This window comes from Manis pentadactyla, chromosome 1 (genome assembly GCF_030020395.1).
Source record: "Manis pentadactyla isolate mManPen7 chromosome 1, mManPen7.hap1, whole genome shotgun sequence".
Classification (NCBI taxonomy): domain Eukaryota; kingdom Metazoa; phylum Chordata; class Mammalia; order Pholidota; family Manidae; genus Manis; species Manis pentadactyla.
The window spans coordinates 186,366,945-186,387,742 of NC_080019.1; the positions used below are offsets into that span (position 1 = coordinate 186,366,945).

Sequence of the window (20,798 nt, forward strand, 5' to 3'; positions counted from 1 at the left end):
TCTCTGATACCATTTTGTTCATCTGCAATTCGGGGCTGGCAATAATAGCACCTGTCTCAGAGGGCTTGTGAGGACAATGAGAAGAGGTGACACCTAAAAATCACCCCTGTACAGTGCACAGCACATACTGAGTGCCCAGTAAAAGGAGCTGTTGTTCCAACCAGCAAGCCGCTGGACTACTTACTATATGCAGATGATTTGAAAAAGGATGCATTTAAAAAATAACAAATACAATGTCAGTGATACAATGTCTGGAGCTACCGGTATCGTTCACAAGACTAAAAGCTTGTTGCCAGTGCCCACCTTCCTGCCTGGCACTGAGGAACTGCAGAGAATGAATGAATGAACCCCTTAGTTGTGACTTTCATATGTAGTGCTATACTCCAGCTCTTACCAGTTTTTGATCATTAAAGATGTTCTTGTGTTTATATAGGAGTGAAGTTTTCATACACTTAAGTGTTGCATTTCAATTACGGGCGTCGATTAGCAAGGTAAAAGTAACAGAACCATGGCTCAGTTCCCGACACCTTTTGGTGGTAAGTTTTCAAAGATTTTCCTTTTTGAAAAATGCACTTGGAAACCATATTATTAATAACTTAGTACTATGGCAGATTTCAAATATACACATAAGTAGAGGGAATAATATAAATCACCCAACGTGTGCACACCCATCATATAGTTTCAGTGACTGTCAGCTCATGACCAATATTGTTTGATCTGGTTCTTTTGAAGCAGCTCCCAGGTACCATATCATTTCATCCACAGGTATTTTGGTGTATGTTTCTAAAAGGTACTTTTAAAATATGTACTTACATTACCATTATCACAGCTATAAAATTAACAATAATTCCTTAATAACCTCAAAGTATCAAGTCAGTGTTAAAATAAAGTTTTTAGACATTGTTTGTTGTTGTTATGATTTGCTTGGCCAAATCAGTATCCAAATAAGATACATACGTCTTCTAAGTGTCTTACCTGGTGAATTCCCCTCCATCCTTGTTTTTTATTTGCAATATATTTTTGTTGAAGTGACTGGATCACTGATTCTATACTTTTTCTGAAGCCTGGGTTTTTCTAAAGAATGACATTTTTGTTTGTTTTACTTCAGTTTTTCTGCTTGAAAAACTGATATCAGCATAAAATGTGTTTTTCAGGTAATTTTTACTAACATCATTAGAAAGGGTTAAATATTGGTTTTGCTTACAGGCCAAGTATTTTTTTTTTAAAGAGACCATTCCATAATGGCACTCTCGGCAGCTGTCTAATCCCATCATCATGAAGACAGTAAGGAGCTACAAAGAGCCCTCCCTCTGATCACATCTGGAAAAGTCCCTATGGGATTCTAGGACTGAATTCTGCACGTTCAAAGCCAGTAGTGTTGTTCTGTTTTGTGTTTTGTTTTTGTCCACCTTCTGAATGACTGGGCAAGTTTTTTTGTTTGTTTGGAGTTCCCAGGAAGAATCCTACAGTGCAATTGGAACTATAGGACCCTAAGGCCTATGAGGAAAGGGGACATATCTAGATGTCTCAGTCACGGCTTTACCCTTAATGTTTGACCCAGTGCCTAGCACAAACGAGGTGATCAATAAATGTTTCCAGTGACTGAATGAATCTCACCCTACCTGTTACTGTCATACCAGACCCCATAGAGAGGGGAGATGTGATGTTTAGACATTTTGCCCTTGTGCTAGGCACATTCACATTTTGTATGAAACATACATGTTGTCTATTCCCACCTTTTCAGAAAGTGTCTGAACTTGTGACAGTCTTCTACCTATCTAATATAAAATTATTTTGATGAATTTGTTTGTAGAGACCTAGGATTAAAGAACGGAATATCTCAGAAGTAAGGGGACAACTGGTCAGTCTTAGACCTTAGAAGGAGAACCCAAATCCCTTTCTCTCTTTTTTTCAGGATACCCATTTTTAAAAACAGCTTTAGTAAGGTATAATTTACATACCCATAAAATTCACTAGTTTTAACTCTAATTCAGTGACTTTTAGTAAATTTACAGAGTTGTGCAACCAGCAGTACAATCCAGTATTTGAATATTTTTATCACTCCAAAAAAATTTGCATGGGACCATTTAGGACAAATTGTGAAAATCAGCCTCTTCTTTGTGGCATTTAGAGCATCTGAGAATGCAGTTTTAAATTAGTCTGCTGCTTAAGTTTATGTAAATAAATGATGATTATTAACTTGCTTTACCTTCATACAGTCTTGCTAACTATGGGGATTATAGGACAAGTTTTTAAAAAAAGAATTTATGCCAGTATTTCTTTTGTTTGCCCTTTACTCTTAATTTTCTAACTTTATATGTATAACTTCCAAAGACAAACAGATGTTAATTTATCAAGTCATTTATAACATTGACAGAATCCTAAAGTACTATGGAAATAGTGTGTATGAACGCTTTGTTTTTCTTTTCTCATTGAATCTTGTCTTTGCTTTTTCTTTGGATTGTAGGCAGCCTGGATATCTGGGCCATAACTGTAGAGGAAAGAGCGAAGCATGATCAGCAGTTCCATAGCTTAAAGCCAATATCTGGATTTATTACTGGTAATTGGAGTCAGTACTTTTACATTATTACTTACTCTGTAGTGTATATATCTGTGGGCAATCTATCCTGCAATGCTAAGGTGGGCTCACATGATCAAGGGGACATCTTACCTGTTTTGCCTTAGCCCTGAGCCTCTGTTTTTACAATTGCTTTTCCTATAATGCATTCAGATCTTGCTTGCGGTCCTTCTTTAATGGATGTCAAGCCAGTTGTTGCAGGCATATCACTGATGGGAAGTGGTTAAGATCAATGGACCATGTTCTTGTAGCATTGTACTGTGGTCCTAGAGCTAAAATACTTGCTTAATACTGACCTTGAACTGGCTTGGGAAACTTGAATAAGTTAAGATCTGAATATTTAAAAAAAATAACAGGAATTCTCTTAGTGCTTTGTCCTTAAAGTTCCTTTTATACTTTGAGTTCTCTCGGTTACCTTTCCTGTTTGAGTACTCTTCAAGAGTTAGCTTTAGAAAAAAATGGGATCTAGATTTCCCAGGGAATTCTTTTTGTGTTAGAGCTCTCTTTATTAATTCTTAATCGTTGATATTATTCTTGTAATCATTGTTACGTACTCTTCAAAAATATAGCTGAAGAACTCAAAACTTAAAGTACAGATATTGGGAATGGAAAAAAACTTCTATAAATCAGGAATGTGTTGCCAGTTTCTTGAGGATTTCTGTAGATGTGCTTTGTCCTATGTGTAACTGCACCATCTCAGTTAATAGCAGATTAATTTAAAGTGGGCAGTCTACCCCTGCAAATGGTAGGCTCTTCTGAGGTGATTTTTTAAATGTGAAGTCCTAAAGTCAATGGTGATGGATTAATCTTACTATTGTTCATAGACTTGGTTATCAGTGTGTTCATTTTAGTATATACAGGACTACCAGCTTCTTTTTTATTTTTGCTGTTTTGCCATAAGAAGGTTCTGTCTACTATTGTTTTCTTCTGAAACTTTTTCCATTTAATTTACAGGTGATCAAGCTAGAAACTTTTTTTTTCAATCTGGGTTACCTCAGCCTGTTTTAGCACAGATATGGTAAGTTGGAACTTCATATGAGCAGAAGGCAAAATAAAATATTCCAGTAAGGGGCATGGGGGGAACTTGATAATAAGGGTGAATGTAATAACCACATTGTTTTTCTTGTGAAACCTTCATAAGAGTGCATATCAATGATACCTTAATAATAAACAAACAAATAAATAAATAAATAATGAAAATACTAAATATATATATATATTCCAGTAATATAATTTCCTAAGATATAGAAGGAGAATACAGATCTCTAGTTTGAAATACTCTACTACTTACCAGAAAAATACTTCTGAAAGTATCTTTCTAATATGGAACTAAAAAGAACCCAAAAAACAGTTTTATTATATTTGCAACATAATACTGTCAAAAAGTTGAACTTCCAGTTAAGAAATCTACATTTTGGTATTTTCTCACTAATTTATTTTAGCTTCATCCGCATCACCCATACTCATCTGAATGTCCCACATTTCTTGCTTTATAATACAATGGTTCTGTATCTTTCATTGAATAAAAGGTAAACTATTTGAGGGTTAGTGGTGAAATAACAAGTGAAATGGTGAAATAACCAGTATATATTACAATATGTGTAATAGAAATGCATAATAAATATTATTGAATTCCTTGATTAACTGAGCATTCAGTCTTTTGAAATCACAGGAAAGAAAAAAGTGAATGAAAAGGGTGGCAAATTTAGTTTTTGGTCCAGGCTTATGACTTGGGGGGTTATGCTGAATTCTCTTGCCAAGAAGCCACATTTTCCTACAAGGTGCGGTTCTTACAGCCAATGCTTCATTTCCCTGGGCTAATTAGTGTTGTGGAGGCAGCTTGCTAGAGTAAGAAAGAGGACATAGTTTGTAGTCAGACACCTGAGTTTGAACCCAGCTGTACTATGTTCTGTCTTTATGATTTGGAACATGTATTTATTCTCTCTAAGCTCAGTTTTCTAATTTAGAAAATGGGAAGACATATCTTTTTTCCAGGGTTGCTGAGAAGATTAGCAGAGTGACTATATATAAAGGACTTAGTGCCGGGCCTGGCACGTAATAGTCCCTCAAAACAAAATACAAAAAAGGTAGCTATTGTCCTCAGGGACTGGGTATTCCATGTAACTAAATTGTCCAACCAATTGCTGGTCCACTTAAGTAATTGACCTTTTTTATTTATAATTTTATGGAAATTTAAAGATTGATGTAGTTCTTTGTTGGCATCAAGCAGAGTCTGTGAAACATAGGCTAAGCTTGATTATAAGTGTCATCAGTATGAATATATATATATATATTTGTGTATGGATATATTTGAACTGAAACTAAATGACACCAGATTTCTGTGCTTTATTTGGTGTCTACTTTCTTTTCTTTTTCCTGGTTGTCAGCATATTGGCTGCCAGACCGTCTCTTTCATCTAGTGAGCTTCCTGCTATGATGCCCTTGTAGTTCTAACTTCTGATCTACTTTGAGCTGGGAAAATCAGATAACCAAGTTTTTTTGGAATTACTGTTAAAATAAAGTAAAAGGCGAAGAGAAAGAGAGAGAAAGCACATGAGGGAGAACATAATGCACGCGTGAGCACAGGGACACTGAACTGTCAGTTAAGGGCCTGAGTTTAAATGCAAGAGATTTGTGATATCTGTGTTGTTAACAAGCTTCTCTTGCTTTGTGTTCTGCTATATGATTGTGTTTCATACCACCAGTGAAGATCACCACTGGAATCTTCTCTGCTCAGGCTTACCTTCCTCCACTGAATTCTGCTTTTATGCTCTATTTCCAAGTTATGAAAGTTAATTCAAGAAGCAGTCTTATGATGCATCTTGTGCTGCAAGAAAATCTCATTTCACATTTATTCACTCAACAGGGAGAATATTTATCAAATATCCACTATAGGTCAGTGACTTGTAGGTGGTGTGGATACAGCAGTGAACAAAATAGAAAAAAAAATCTGTGCTTTTATAGAAATTGCAATCTAGTGGAAGGAGATAGTAATAGCAGTATTACTGGGGGACCACACCTCTAAGTATCTTTTCCCAAAAGAAGTATCTTTGAAAAGTAATCATAAATTCCATGAACCACAGGTGTCCTGCTAAAATGGTAGAACAGTGTAGTGCAAAGATGACTAAGACCTGTCTTTCAGCACTAGCTCTGATACTTATTAACTTTAACTTTGTAACCCTGAGCAATTATTGGCCTCTTCATAAATTTAGGTTTTTAAATTTATAAATAATAACAGCTGACCTAACATGATAATTTTCCCTCCTGGTTCTTCATGCTACTCTTGAGTTCTCATGTGGTTTTTCAAATGGGGTTCCAGGGAAGGCCCATGCTTCTTTTGGTAGAAAGAGGAGTGGGTTTGAGTCTGAGGTTTTCAGCAGTTCCTGTGTCAGTCATCTGGGGAAGAAGAAAATTTTGGTTGAGAATTAGGAACTATTTCTGGTCCCTATCTCTCTGGGTCTTACTTTCTTCGCTCTGGACCTCAATTCAAGTATGTAAGTGATGTTGACTGTTGGAGAGTATATGTTAGAAACTTTTATAATTTTTGTTCCATGTGAAACTATATTCCAGTTAACTAACTTGTGAACTTCTGAACTGTAACCTTCTAATACTCTGGGGCTCCCTATGTAGCCAATCTGATTTCCATTTAAGAATACAAGAAAACCCGAATTCTCAGAGGATGGGAGTCAAGTCAATGTGTGTAATGCCAAATCATAATGGTGGCCAAAGATGATATATCTTCCTAGAAATAGTCTTACTAATAAGGAACTGGCAAATATCTTATATCCCTTTGGCAACTTAAGTGCTCAGAATTGTTCGGCCTTGGCCTGGCGTGGAGAGGGAGAAGCAGAAAGCAGCAGGGAATGGGCAAGAACCTGGAAGGTCCAGGAAAGAAAAAGAGGTTAAGTGGGGGCTTTGGAGTCCCAGGCAGTAGGGGCCACAGAGTGGAGATGAGAGGCTTCTCAGGAGAGAAGGGAAGGAAAGGGAGGGAGCACCAACTGGAAATGGGCCCCGAGAGAGAAGACAGGAGCTGGAGACATAAAGGCAAAAATTAGAACAGCCTGGTGGTTGGGTTCAAGGATGGGGCTTGCGGGCAGGGCAGTTTTGTAACATACTGTCTTAGGATACCTCTAACTATGTCAGAAGAGCTTTCAGTCCCCCAAAAGATCAATTTGCAAAACTCATTTAATAAAAAAAAGTCACGCTGGCCTCTGGCTCCCCTCTCCTCTAGCCCGCCTTCCTGTGTCTTCACTGTCTCAGCTCATACGAGGCACTGAGCATCCGTCTAGCTGCTGGGGGCCATGCTTGGTTCCTCTTTTCCTTGCCCTCCGCATCCAACAATCGGCATATACTTTTGACTCCATTTACAGCCTTTATCTCCCATCTGGCCATTTCTGTCTGTCTCCATTTTTGCCACTCTAAGTTGTCATCTCTCCTGGGCTCAGTGTTCCCGCTATTTTGCCTGTGGTATCTCTTTTGCACCTGCCTCTGAATAGCACCCAAACAGTCTTTGTAAAAAGTAAGCCCACTTAAAACTCTACTGAGAAGAAAAACCAAAGTCGGTACCAAGGCCACAAGGCTTTTGATCCAGCTCCAGCTGTTTTCATCTTCTCCTGTTTTGCACAGTCTCTTCCTCATTTTTTGCACTCCAGTTTCACTGACCTTTCTATTCCTTAAAGGGGCGAGGCTGCTTCTTGCCCCAGGGTCACTGCACTTGGTATTTCCTCATCCTTCATGCAGTTCTTCTGGGTCCTCACCGAGCTGCTTGCTCACCCCTGGGTTTCAGTTCATGTTGCCTCTCCAGGGAAGTGCTTCCTGCCCACTCGGCTAAAATAGTTCTCTCTGCCCACCTGCCCCTTCCCGCCATCCTCTCTTTCTCCCATTACCGTGTTTTATTTTTTCATAACAGTTATCATCATGTGGAATAATCCACCATGTTTTCTTCTTTAGTGTCTGCCTGTACTAAAATAGAAGCTCTGGGAGGACAGGTCCCTTGTCTGTCTTTTTACAGTTGTAACCCCAGTTCCTAGACAGGGCCTGGATCTTACAGGTGTCTCTTCAAAAAATATTTTTTGGGTGAATAAACAAACAGTGAATGAACACCAAGGCTGGATTAATCTGCACAGTGGAGGTGAACAGCCTGTGACAAACCTCTGTAGATGAGATAGGCTCCTGAGGAAGCCGAGAGGCTTCCGCTCGGGGCAGTGAATGAGGTGGGACGAGAGGAGGTTGGTCTTTTCCCTTCATGCTGTAGTACGACAGAAGGGTTTCAGAATTGCTGCCCTCATACCCACTACAAACACCAGATCTACTCAGGGAGGTCAAGGTTGCTTTGTAGTTTGTTTTGTTTATAGACTGAGGATATATGAGTTCTGTGTTCAGAGTGGGTTGGATTAGTTTTTTCTATCCTCCTATGAGGGTTTGTTATTTATTTTAAGTACTATTAGGTTTATTTGTTTTTGTTTTTATTCAGGTTAGGGATCTCGTCTTTGTGTGCTTAATTTTATTTTTTGAATATGTAACATATAGCAAAGTTCCAAAAACCAAAACTACACAAAAAAATGGGCTCAAAAGAGTGTCACTCCCTTTCGTTCCCTTCATTCCTGTTCCCACCTGTTTTCATTATTTCCTCTTCTTTCTTAGTTTAAAGGTAACTTCCAATGAATGTTCTTTTGTTCTCTGCATTTCTCACTTAACAACACATCCTGGAAATCACTCATATCATTCCATAGAGATCTTTCTGTCTTTCTCTCTCTTTTTTTTTTTTACAGTTGCATAGTACTCATTGTGGAAGATAGACCATAGTTTATTCAACAGTCTCCTGCATGTGCATTTCAGTTATTTCCTATATTTTGCAATTAGAAATAATGCAGCAGTGAATGAGCTAAAGCATATATATGTATTTATATTGTTGGATTATTTCTTTAGAGTAAATTCCTAGGAGTGGAATTGCTGGGTGAAACTTTTTTTCCCTCAGAACTGTTTGGATTAGCTGAATGAATACCTTTGTAGAAAAACTCAGTAAAAGAAGGAAAGTTCACCATTTCACTTAATTTCCTTTATAAAACCTGAAAGATACTATAAAAATAAAACAGAGACCAGTCTCAATTATAAACATAGGTGTACAAAATCTTAGCAAGTAGGAATCCGCAATAAATGAGAACCACAACCAACTTAAGAGTTTACAGCAGGAATGCAGTGTTGGTCAGAATCAGATTCTCTCAACATTACTATGTCAGCAGATAAAAGGAAAAAGAAAACATGTAATTAGATCAGATGCTGAATAGACATTTGATAAAAAGATATCAGTAATCATTTCTAATAAGTTAGAAAAGGGGACTTCTTAGATATGGGACTGCTTTCTAAAAATCACTACCAAATATTCTAAACAATGAAACAATGCAGCCATTTCATTTATACTCAGAATTAAGTAGGAATGCTCACACAAGGATGCTCTAATAATATCTTAGAAGTGGTAAGACTAATAAAATAGAGGTCTGGTATGAATATTAGAAGTAAAAGTTAACTATCATTTTTGCTAGTTGTATGACTGTATACCTAACAAATCCAAGAGATTTTAGCTTAGAAAAGTAAGATTCATAGAAGTTTGGTAAAAGATCTAAATACAGTGTAAATTATTAAAAGCAAAATTTTTTTTCTATGCTTGAAATAAGCACCTAAATATGGAAATGGGGGAGAAATGTTCCATTGAAAATAGTGACAAAAATGATTAAATTCCTAAGAATACATTTAGCCAGAAAAGTAATTGCTTATATAAAGAAATAGATGTAATTTATTAAGAGAAATATTAATAGAGCTGAACAAATGGAAAAACATTATTTTCTCTGGTGGACAAACTATCATAACTATGTTGATTTGCCAAAATTAATATATCTAATGCAGTTTCAGCTAGGATCCCAATAGGGTTGTTTGTATAATTGATAAATGATCTTAAAGTTCGTAGGGAAAAGCAAACATCCATAAATAGCCAAAGTTTAAAAAAAAGTTAAAAAAATTTTTCTTTATTTATAGTATCAAAAACATACCATAGAGCCAGTTTGATCAGATCATTGTCCTGTCAACCTGGGAATCGTTCAGTCAGAATAGATAACCCAGAAATAGGTCTCACTTCATATGAACATTTAATGAACAGCAAAAACTTTTTTACTTCAGTGAGAAGAGGATGGATTTGTCAATAAATATTGCTGGGAAAGCTAGGAATACATCTGGAAGGTACATGGTTAAACCTGGGGCTAACATACACAGTTTCAGTTAGGTTAAAGGATGAAATGTAATAAAAATAATCTTAGAGAATGAAGGACTGAAAACATACTTCTGTGGGAAAAAAGTATTATTTTTATTTATAAAAAATACAGAATTTTTAAAAAATTAAAGTTTAGTTGACATGCAATATTAGTTTCAGGTGTACAACATAGTGATTCCACATTTATATAATTATAAACACTCACCACAAGAAGTCTAGTCACCATACAAAGTTATTATATTATTGACTGTATTCCCTATGCTGTACTCTACATCCACAGGACTTACTTATTTTATAACTGGAAGTTTGTGCCTCCTTATTTCCTTCACCTAGTTCACTCATCTCTTCACCCCTCTACCCTCTGGCAACCACCCTTTTGTTCTCTGTGCTTTTAAGTCTGTTTCTGTTTTGCTTGGTTGGTTGTTTTGTTTTTTAGATTCCACATATAAGTGAAATCATACAGCATAAAAATGTAGAATTTCTTACAGTAAAGATATTATACACAAAGGAACAGACAGTTTAAAAGAATAATTGATGCATAAAGTTAATATGTATTGTACAATGAGCTCTTGTAAACTGACATAAAAAAGACATGTAGTCCATCAGAAAGCTTGGCAAAGGATGTGAATGAGCAATTCACGTACAAATACCAAGAAACACGGAAAGCAATGTTAGAGCTCACCTGCAGTGAGGGAAACTCAGATCCCACTGGTGTGGTTTGCCGGGGATCACTGACTGCAGGAGGACCTTGGTGCTCTTATCTGAGGCAAAAAAGAGCCTCCATTTTATGATTTTTTTTTTTATTTCCCTAAAGAATGGTGTTGATGTCTATACTTTTTTAACATTTTCAGAGATTTTTAATCTTTGTTGTATGTCATGCATTTTATTGTGTTTCATGTCTTCTTTTTTTGAGTTAACTCCAGCAATCTAGGATTCTTTTCTATGAAACTTAATTTTCTCTTTTGGACACTACCTGGATGTGGCTTCTCTAAAAGACTGTGAATCATGGCATTTTAATTGGAGTAGCTGGTTTTATCATTTGATATTTCAAATAAAATTTTTCTTAAGATATCTTTAAAAAGATCCTCTACCTAAAAAGAAATGAAATCTGAATAAAGTTTTCATGAAGGGGTGGAGTCATGGATATGCACAGTTTTGGTTTGCGTAACATAGTTTCCAGTTACAAGTACAAAGTTTTTTCTTCTGCATACTCTTTGAGATACTATACCTAACAGCTCATTGCAGTTTACACTTGGCCATTTAGTTTTGTGTACCATGTTCAAATAGTAAGCACATTTGTAAGCTCAGTTGCTTTTCACAGCTTTAGCACTATAGTAGAGTGATAGCTCAACATGTCGTGTCTCCATGGTGAGGTTTGTAGAACCCCACAGAGGGTTGGTGCAATCTAGTCAGTATCTCTAGAAATAAGCTTTCTGTTCCTAAATAGTTTTTCCCCCTAACATCTTTATTGTGACATACGTCCCATAATAAAATTCACCCTTTTAAAGTGTATAAATCATTGGTTTTTAGTCTGTTCACAGAGTTGTGCAACCACTGCCACTATCCAATTTTAGAATATTTTCATCACTTTGAAAAGAAACCTAATTTGTTCTCCAAGGTACATATCCTGTCATTTAAGCTGATAATTACCTCTTGTATCATATTGTAAATAATAACAAAATATAAGCTATTTTATATTTATATGAAACCTTGTTAGTATTTCCAGGTTACTCCCTATGGCTTGGTAAACAAATTTTGTTTTGTTTTGCTTTATTTCCATTTTGTTCTCTCTAGGATGAAGGGAGCTGATTGTTTTATGTTTGTGTAGGTGGGAGTGGTGGTTTAGGAAATGTTCTTTTCTGGTCATAGTCATTCTAAGCCCCCGATGTTGGTTTGCAGGGCCCTAGCTGACATGAATAATGATGGGAGAATGGATCAAGTGGAGTTTTCCATAGCTATGAAACTTATCAAGCTGAAGCTACAAGGATATCAGCTCCCCTCTGCACTTCCCCCAGTCATGAAACAGCAACCAGTGGCTATTTCTAGTGCACCAGCATTTGGTAAGTCTGAAAAAGAATTGGTTCCTATATTTCATTGTATATTTTAAAAATAAATATTTCCCTTTTTATCCCCTCTCAGTTGGTAGCATTGTGAAATTCTAAGGGGTAAATCTGTCTGAAAAATGATAACCCTATGCAGGAAAATAGTGTGTGAGGAGAAGGCGCACGCATGTTCACATTCCAACCCTAGGATGCAAGCCACCAAAATGAGAGCAAAGGTGCAGACTGTCAGGAGGACAGGCAAACCTGCAGCCTGCTGCTGCAGCCTCTGTCTTTTTCCTGCTCCTACTGGATTCTTGACTCTTCATGTTGTCACATACTTCCTTTTGGTTTTCTGTTGCCATAACATCTTTATTTTCCCTTGTGCATAAACAACTCCTTTGGATTATGGTATCTAGAAATACATTTAAACTCTTCCTTCAAACAAAAATGAAGCAGGAAAAATAAGCATTGTTACCTCAATTGAACACATAATTCCATAAAAAGTTATCTTCTAGCCAGATATATTTCTTAAAATTGTTACTTAATTGACTAAGATCACCAACACATCTGATTTCTTTTCTGTTCTCACCTTAGGTTTTCATTATTTAGGTTGATTTCAAGATTACAGTGATCAGATATAACATATGATTCATGGGACAGTTTAAATTTTTAAAAAATTATAGATAGAATTTCTTTCCCTTTGTCATTCTGATATATCTGATGACAGGTGATAAAGTGAAGTAGACTTGGGAGCGGGCCGACAATTCAGTTGTCTCTGATATAACTAATGATAAGCTGAGATATAAATAAATGCTATAGTTTTACTTTATAGATTTACTGTAAAAACAAACAGACTGTGCATTGCCTTTCTTTTGGTGAGGTTTAGCCACACACTTTGTTGTTGTTTTTATTGAAGTATTATTGCTATACAATCTTATATCGGTTTCAGATGTACAGCACAGTGGTTCAACAGTTACCATATTATTAAATCCTCACCCCCACTAGTGCGGTTACTGTCAGCATAGAAAGATGTTATAGAATCATTGACTATATTCTCCATGCTGTACTACTATCCCCATGACCAGCTTATATTGTGATAGAGACTTTTTGGGCCCCTTTATCCCCCTCACCCTCCCCATCCACCCACTCTAGCTCCTCCCTGATGGTAACCACTAGTCACTTCTTACACACACTGATTTTTATAAGGAGGAAAGTACAGATTTGGGGTTAGGCAAATAGAATAGTGATCTAAGAGAAGGAAAACTGAGAAGTCTGTATGAGCAAAGGCTAGAAAGAGACAGTGCCATAGGCTCCAAGTGACCAGGGCCCTTGCTGGTCATGTCCATTGTGTGTTCCCAGTACTTAGCCCTTAGTTAACCAGCTAATTTAAGTGGAAGTTGCTCTGAATCTCTGAAGGTCCCTGTGACCAACTTTTGGTCAGGGTCCATGTGTGAAAACAGCTAAAGGGTGTTTGATTTTCTTTTGGCCTCCATTCTGGTGCTGCAAAAAGAAACCTCAGAGTGGAGGGAGGGTCAGATAACCAGAGGCATCCCATTTCCTCTTTTCCCTTCAAACCTGAGTGTCAGTAAATCTTCTTGTAACATTTAATATGTCTTCTCTTATTCCCTTGTGCTGTAGGACTCATTTATTTCCAGGTGGTTGTGGCCTCACTGCCCAGAGGTTTTTACCATCACTTATGCGACCTGCCTCTGCCTCTAAGGGAACCTGGCATCTCTGATCTGACCTTTTGCCAGTGAGTCCTCAGCTCCTCCAGGGCTTCTCCACTGCCTTCCTTCCCCTTGTCCTCAGCAACATTCTCAGTAAACTATTTTCATGAGAGAAATCGTAAGGACTGTCAGCACATAAGAGAAGCTAGAAGTACATGGTCCTAATTAAGCTTGCTCAAGTTGACTCAAATCTGTCCTATGTTAGTATTTCTAGTTCTACCTCTCAGATCAACCAAGGTAATTTTTTTTTACCCTTCTCTCTACTTGAGAACAAAATAATTTACTATAATCATTATTTTCTAATCAATTTTAAAAATTATCTGGTTATGCATTTCCGATAGTCCTATACAGTGTGCCTTCACATTCAGTATTTTATTTGGTCACAACAGTAACCCTAAAAGTATGCAGAAATCATTAGCCCTGTTATATAAATGAGAGAATTGAGATTCCAAGAAGTTGAATGATTAAAGTCCAAATTTCTAAAAAGAGAGGGAGAATTTGTCCAAATACGCAGTTTTTCTAAAGGCTGCTGATTTCCTTATTACCTTCTCTCTCTCCACCTTCACTGTCACCAAACCATTTGGGTGACACGGAGTGGCACTCTTCCAGAGTTTGTTGTCTGCATGAGTTAAAGCACATGTGAGCCCACTGTGAAAATAAGGCTGCCTGAGGGTTGAGCAGTCATTGTGTTCAACTCCCCTTTGTTGGGAAGAGGGATACACGGCGCAGTGATACCGTGATTTGCTTACAGCCACCCAGCTGTATTCAGCAGGTTCTGAGTGTGCTGGTCAACTCCTTCAGTGAATTTGCACACAGCGTAATTCTTTTACTCTGGAGCCAACTATATCAAGGGGAGTTTATTTGTGTTCTGTCTGATTTTCTTTTTTCCCCGGAGTCCATGGTTTTATTAGTTGAAGCTGTTATTTTTAAACCCCTACTGGGTGTCCTAGTTGCTGGGAAACATAGTGGTGGGCCAAGAGATCATGGTTCCTGCTGAATGAAACTTCTTGTTAAGTTGGGGGAAGCAAGCGAATAGGTAAATAATGGCAAGATAAGTGCAATAAATTCTGTAAAACAGAGTAATGATAGAAATGGGACAGGTCAGAGAGGAATTCTGTGAGGAGAGTTGACTTTTGAGCTGACTTAGCGGGGGAGCCATGTGATGACCTAAGGGAGAAGCCTTCTGGGCAAAAGCGGCAGCCGTTGAAAAGGCCCAAAGGCAAAAGCAAGCTTGGTGTGTGAGAGGAACAAAATGAGAGCATTGTAGCTGAAGTGCTGGCAGGCCTTCAGATCAGGGAGGCAAGGCAGGAGCCAGATGGTTGAGGGCCTATACAACCACCAAGGAATTAGCATTTCTTTTTTTAAGTGCAATTGAAAGCGACAGAGAGCTTTTAAGCAGGGGAGTACATGGTTGATAGATACTTAGAAACAATAGTCTGTGTTACCTGAAGACTGGATTGAAGGGGGACAAGAGTAGATTCCAGGAAATCAATAGGGAGGCTTTTGGCATGGGCAAGAGATAATGGTGATTTAGATCTGGGTGGTGATAGTCAATGTGGAAGAGAGGATAGGATTAGAATCATTATATCTGATAATTTGGAGGGCATGTACATCAAGTTTTGGTCAAGTTAAGTTTGGGGCCTAGTAGATTTCCAAGTTGAGATGTTAAGGAGGCAGATGAATCCTTTTGTCTGGAACTCCGAGGAGGGAGCCATCCACCTGGTTGTCTGTGTATGGATGGCACTGAAAGCCCTGGGACTAAGTTATCTCAGGGAGACAGAGTAGGCAGATGATCCAGGACCAAGCCTTGGCATGCTGTGACATTTAAAGGTCTAATAAAAGGGAAGAAGCCAGAAACAGCATAGTAGGAGGTGGTTGGTATTAATTAGCTAGTTAGGACAAATGCTTTTCAAGGTGGAAGTGCTCCATGGTTTGAGTTGCTTCTGATAGATTAAGAATAGTCCAGAAAACGATTGGATTTGGCAAAGTGAGTTTGTGCATAACCCTGACTGACAGGCAGTTTTGCTGGAGTGGTAGGGGCAAAAGCTTGATTGGAGGCTTGGGAGAGGGCAGAGTTTAACTGCAGCGTAGTCCCATGAACTGTCAAAACTGACCCAACAAGACTCCCTCTTGGGACAGGAACCCATACTGAGGAAAAATGGGAGTAGAATCAAAATTGAGCACGGAAGTGACACAAGACAAAAGAAGGAGAATGGCCAGACCAACATGGGGGAGGAGAATGGGGACTGGAAATCCCAGGAAGCAAGGCTCACATAAAAATGAGCAAATAGGTGGCAGCAGGCAAGGTCAAATCCCACACAAAGTTGTTACTGGAAAAAAGAGAATAAAGAGTTGACTACCAACCCTATGGATAATGACAGCACACCAGTAACCTATTTCAAAACAAGCTAAAAAACACTAAGAAAATGACACAAGTCATGAAAGACCAACATATATTGGGATTTTTAAACTCAGAAATAAGGTGACGGAATTCATGGAAAAATAAAAAATAAAAAGTCATTTCAGAAATAAAGACTAAACTAGAAGCAACCTGAGAAATACTGTCTAAAGAGAATAGAAGGTAAAAAGAATGATTCCAAGATTAAAGGAAATGAGAAAAGAGATAAAAAGGACTTGAGAAAAAGTGACAAAAACTGAAGCCAAAGAAAACTGAATATGTGGTTAGAGTGCCTGAAGGAGAAAACCAAAGCAAGGGAGAAGAACAAATGCTAAAAACTAGTCTGAGACAACTTCCTTGAAATAAAAACATTTGGAACTGTATTTGAAAGAGGATATCATGTGCCAAGAACATTGACCCAGAGAGACCAAAACTAAGAAATATTCTGGTAAAACAAAAACTATTTGGGCATGTAGATGTTAAACTTAAGACAGCCAGTTATTTTCCCAGCAAAAACGGGCTTATTTGGGAATAGCAGAGAATTGCAATCTGGGATACGCAAGCTACAGCAGGACCATATGTATGTCCAGAGAACAAAGGAGAGGAAAATTTCTTTTATAGAAGAAAATGCCCAGCTGGCAAAAAGCTCACTGGAGGAAACTGGAAATCCCGTGTATCGCGGCTTATTGGCTGAGTGGTGACCATCCTCATTGGCTGGGCTGTAGGGGAGGCGGGAGGTGGAAGCCGCCTTCTTCCTGCTGGGTGGTGAAGTAGCTGGAACAGTGTGGTACCTGTCTCTTCCTGTGGGATCTGAGATTTACAAGGAGTGGTAGGCATGAGAGCTTCTGCAGGCCTCCCAATACCATGTCAGTGAGGTTTCCCTTAATTAGTTTTCACACAGAAAAGAAAGCATGTGACTTAGAAAATGAGAGTATCTTCAGACTTTTCTGTAGCAGAGCTTTGTGCCAAAAAAAAAAAAAAAGGAACATATTTAAGATTCTCAAAAAAGAATGAGACTGAGCCAAGAATTTTATGTCCAGTAAAACAACACCAACCATTTTCCAACTATCCAGACACTAATTTAGTGTCTTATAATTAAATTCAGTTCTAATACCAGCTGCTGAAGTTAGTGTCATGATCCCACCGGCTTAAGGGCTCATTTCCACAAGACTGCCTGCCCTCACTTCAAACTTGAGATACAAGTGATATGTCCCCCAGGATACCCATACTTCTCTCTAGCTTGACTACAAAGTCAGAGGTTCCCACACAACCCTTTTCTTCCTTTCTATAATTTGCTAGAATAGCTTTCAAATTCAGGGAAACACTTACTTATGTTTACCAGTTTGTTGTAAGGGATATTACCAAGGATACAGATGAATAGGCAGATGAAGAGGTATATAGGGTGAGTCCAGAAGGGTCCTGTGTGCAGGAGCTTCTGTTGCTGTGGAGTTGGGTGCACCACCCTCCCAGTACATGGCTGTGTTCACCAGCCTGGAAGCTCTGCAAACTGTAGTATAAGAGTTTTATGGAGGTTTCATTACTAGGTATGGTTGATTAAAACATTGATTAACTTGATCTCCAGCTTGTCCCCCTGAGATCTGTATGGAGGTGGCGGTGGGTGGTCCGTAGGACTTAAGATTTTAAGCCCTCTAGTTGAACCTTGGTCTTTCCTATAACCAACTCTCATCCTGCAGCTATTTAGAGGCCCCCCCACCAGTCATATTCGAATACAGAAAGACACTCATCACTGCAGAGAGTCCAAGGGTCTTAGGAGCTCTTATGTCAGGAACCAGGGACCAAGACCAAGTACTGTAACAAAAGGTGTTCCTATCCATCAGGAAATTACAAGAGCTTTAAGAGTTCTGCTAGGGTCCAGGAACCAGGGATGAAGACCAGATACATATTTCTTTTTATTTCACAATATCACAAGTTGAGACAGAGAAACAAAGAAGGAACATTTGTTTTAGTTCTATCATTTCTTCATCTTTTGGTTAAAATACTTCTCTAAAGAGAAACTTCCCCATCAAAAGTGTGGTTACTCTGAGGCTTAGTATATAAAGGAAAGATAGGATAGATGTTTGATTTTTTTTGTTCATTTGGTTTTAAATACTGTGAATTCAGGACTTTAATTTTTCTTTGTTGGCTTTCAGGCCATTGCAGCTATTATTCTCGTTAATCTTCAACTTTGGCCAGTAGATCCCTCTGTAAGTTTGGTCTTGAGCCCTTTTGATGTGATCCTTGACATAATAATTATTTTTTAATTAAAATGTCATTGATACACAATCTTATGATGGTTTCACATAAAGAACACAGCAGTTTCAACATTCACCCATTTATTGTCAAGTTCTCCCCCTCTCTGTTGCGGTCACTGGATCCTTGACACAATTTTTAGTGCTTTTCAAAATGATTAATCTGAATCCATATTTTAATATATTCCATGGGAATATATTACAGCTGGAAAGTGAGTTTCTTCTTCAAACAATCCTGGATTACTTATCATTGAATGTTGACGTGTGGTTCCATGTGAATTTGGGATTTTTTCCTTGCTAGGTATTGGAGGTATTGCCAGCATGTCCCCGCTTACAGCTGTTGCTCCAGTGCCAATGGGATCCATTCCAGTTGTTGGAATGTCTCCACCTCTAGTATCTTCTGTTCCTACAGCAGCAGTGCCTCCCCTGGCTAATGGGGCTCCCCCTGTCATCCAGCCTCTGCCTGCCTTTGCTCATCCTGGTATGTGCCTGGTGAATCCATAGACTGAATTTTTACAACTTGCATTTTATTCTTCTTTCTTGTTAAATCTTCTGTCTTTTCTTTCTGATTATATTTTATTTAAATTGTATTTTACTCCAGAGGAAAAATTTTCATTCTTTAAATTTAATTTCTTATTGTTTTGAACACATTAAATGGGATATGCTAGGCTGGAGATGGGGGAAGGAAAATGGAGTGGATCGCTGAGCACCACAGTGGGCAAAGGTGAACTCAACAGCTAAAACCAAGACCATAATTTCCTACAAGGGCTTGACAAGAGCAACTGAAATTTAAACAGCATTTGAACATTTTGTATTTCCATGTATCAGTTACCACTTTTCTTCAGCTGATATGCATTGCTAATGCCAATCCTTAGGAATAGAGAATTATGTGAGGGAAAATAAAAGAACGTTACTTTTTTTTTTCCGAGGAGATGGAATGAATCAGGATGAAGACGGTCTATGAAGAAGGGAAGGGAGTGTATTAAATGACTCAATATATTAAGGTCGTAGTATTACATGCTGGCTTAATTGAAGGAAAGGATTAAAAGTTTTCTGGTTTAGTTCATTTCATATTGAGACTTTATTCAAAGTCTTTTTCCCTTTAGGAGAAACATAAACTAGATTGTAGATAGCTTTACTCTAATAAATGCTAATGAATTGATATCAAATACATATGGAAAGTTTTTGTTTTTTTAAGTACTTTGGATATGTCTGAGTAAATTCAATAGTGATGACAGCGTGGATTTTAGCACTTTATTTGAATCATTATTTCTGTGCCTAGCTGCCTAGATTTTATTACATTTGTTTTAGGATGTGTCTGTAAGTTATAGCCAAAGAATCTTTTTTTGTCAGATTTTCTTGTCACATGTTCATCTTTCACATGTAACCATAACTGCAGGTGTGATGGCAGCCCAGAAAATTGTTGCAATTGGTTTTCCAGTTAATATCAGTGAATCCACCACTCTGTCTTGTTTTCTTTTATGTCTAATGGCAAATATTGCAAGACAGTAGGGAAGGATGAGGGGAATGTGGCTAAGAGAGTTTTTTTCCTGACACACAGCTGACCAGCCTGAATGAGAATCAGACACAAAAGCCAGCCCTCCCTAGCATCACATGTTGTCTGGCCAAAACTGCAGGTCTGTGACTTCTTGGCTTTTCCGTCTGGTACTAATACTTCAGCTCCTTCACTGTGGTTGAGGAAATGCCATCTATATATATAAGCTGTTATTTCTTTAACTATGGAACAGATCCTATAAAATGTGATACTGGGTGTTGAATGAAGAATAAAATTTATGGATGTAAACATTACATCATAGTAAGGTGATTTTCAGTAGGAATGAATAAATTTAGAAGCAATTTTGGCAAGAGGGCAGGGAGCAAGGAGGGATTAATGCCTTTTGAGTCCAGGGTGGTAGGGAGGAATAATTTCTGCCCCAGATTTTTGATGACTGTGCATTTAAATTATAAATAGGGAAAAGTTTCTTGTCTTTGTAGAGTTAAAATTATTCAACATGTATTTATTTTTACAGCAGCCACATTGCCAAAGAGTTCTTCCTTTAGTAGATCTGGTCCAGGGTCACAATTAAACACTAAATTACAGAAGGCACAATCATTTGACGTGGCTAGGTAAGTATGCTTGTTTTTAAATGAGTAGTTTGGTTAAAGCCATAATCCAATTAGCTCATAAAATTGAAAATGATCTAGCTTTATCCTTTATTTATCTTTTATTCTGTAGACTGCCAATAATCTTCTTAATTCTGGATCATGCTATATTAGTTTTGTTACTTATTTGTTGGAGAGATCACAAATAAAGAACGTGACATTTCCTTTAAAGGCTTTGCATGTTTTTCACAAGGATAACAGGTAGTAGCAAATATTTAAAAATAATAGAACTCCAGATAGTAGGGTAAAATGAACTATTTTGTATTAATTATTTAAATGTTTATGTGTAAGAAATTTACATGAAGATTAGAGGCATAATTAGCATTATTTTTAATTCTGTATCAATCTCATGGAATCTGGGTTGTTAGTAAAACCTT

General features: G+C 37.7%; 1 protein-coding gene across 3 annotated transcripts in view; it reads left to right on the forward strand.

Moving 5' to 3' along the window:
- ITSN1 (intersectin 1) overlaps nucleotides 1-20,798 on the forward strand; it is a 154,092-nt gene that overhangs the window by 12,051 nt on the left and 121,243 nt on the right. For 2 of the 3 annotated variants that reach the window (XM_057504206.1, XM_057504213.1), the window contains exons 4-9: nucleotides 476-536; nucleotides 2,468-2,560; nucleotides 3,533-3,596; nucleotides 11,742-11,902; nucleotides 18,560-18,739; nucleotides 20,289-20,385. In XM_057504206.1, coding sequence (XP_057360189.1) covers nucleotides 509-536; nucleotides 2,468-2,560; nucleotides 3,533-3,596; nucleotides 11,742-11,902; nucleotides 18,560-18,739; nucleotides 20,289-20,385 — 623 coding nt within the window. In that variant the 5' untranslated portion in view covers nucleotides 476-508. The remainder of the gene's footprint in view (nucleotides 1-475; nucleotides 537-2,467; nucleotides 2,561-3,532; nucleotides 3,597-11,741; nucleotides 11,903-18,559; nucleotides 18,740-20,288; nucleotides 20,386-20,798) is intronic. The other variant, XM_057504209.1, reaches the window with a different exon arrangement.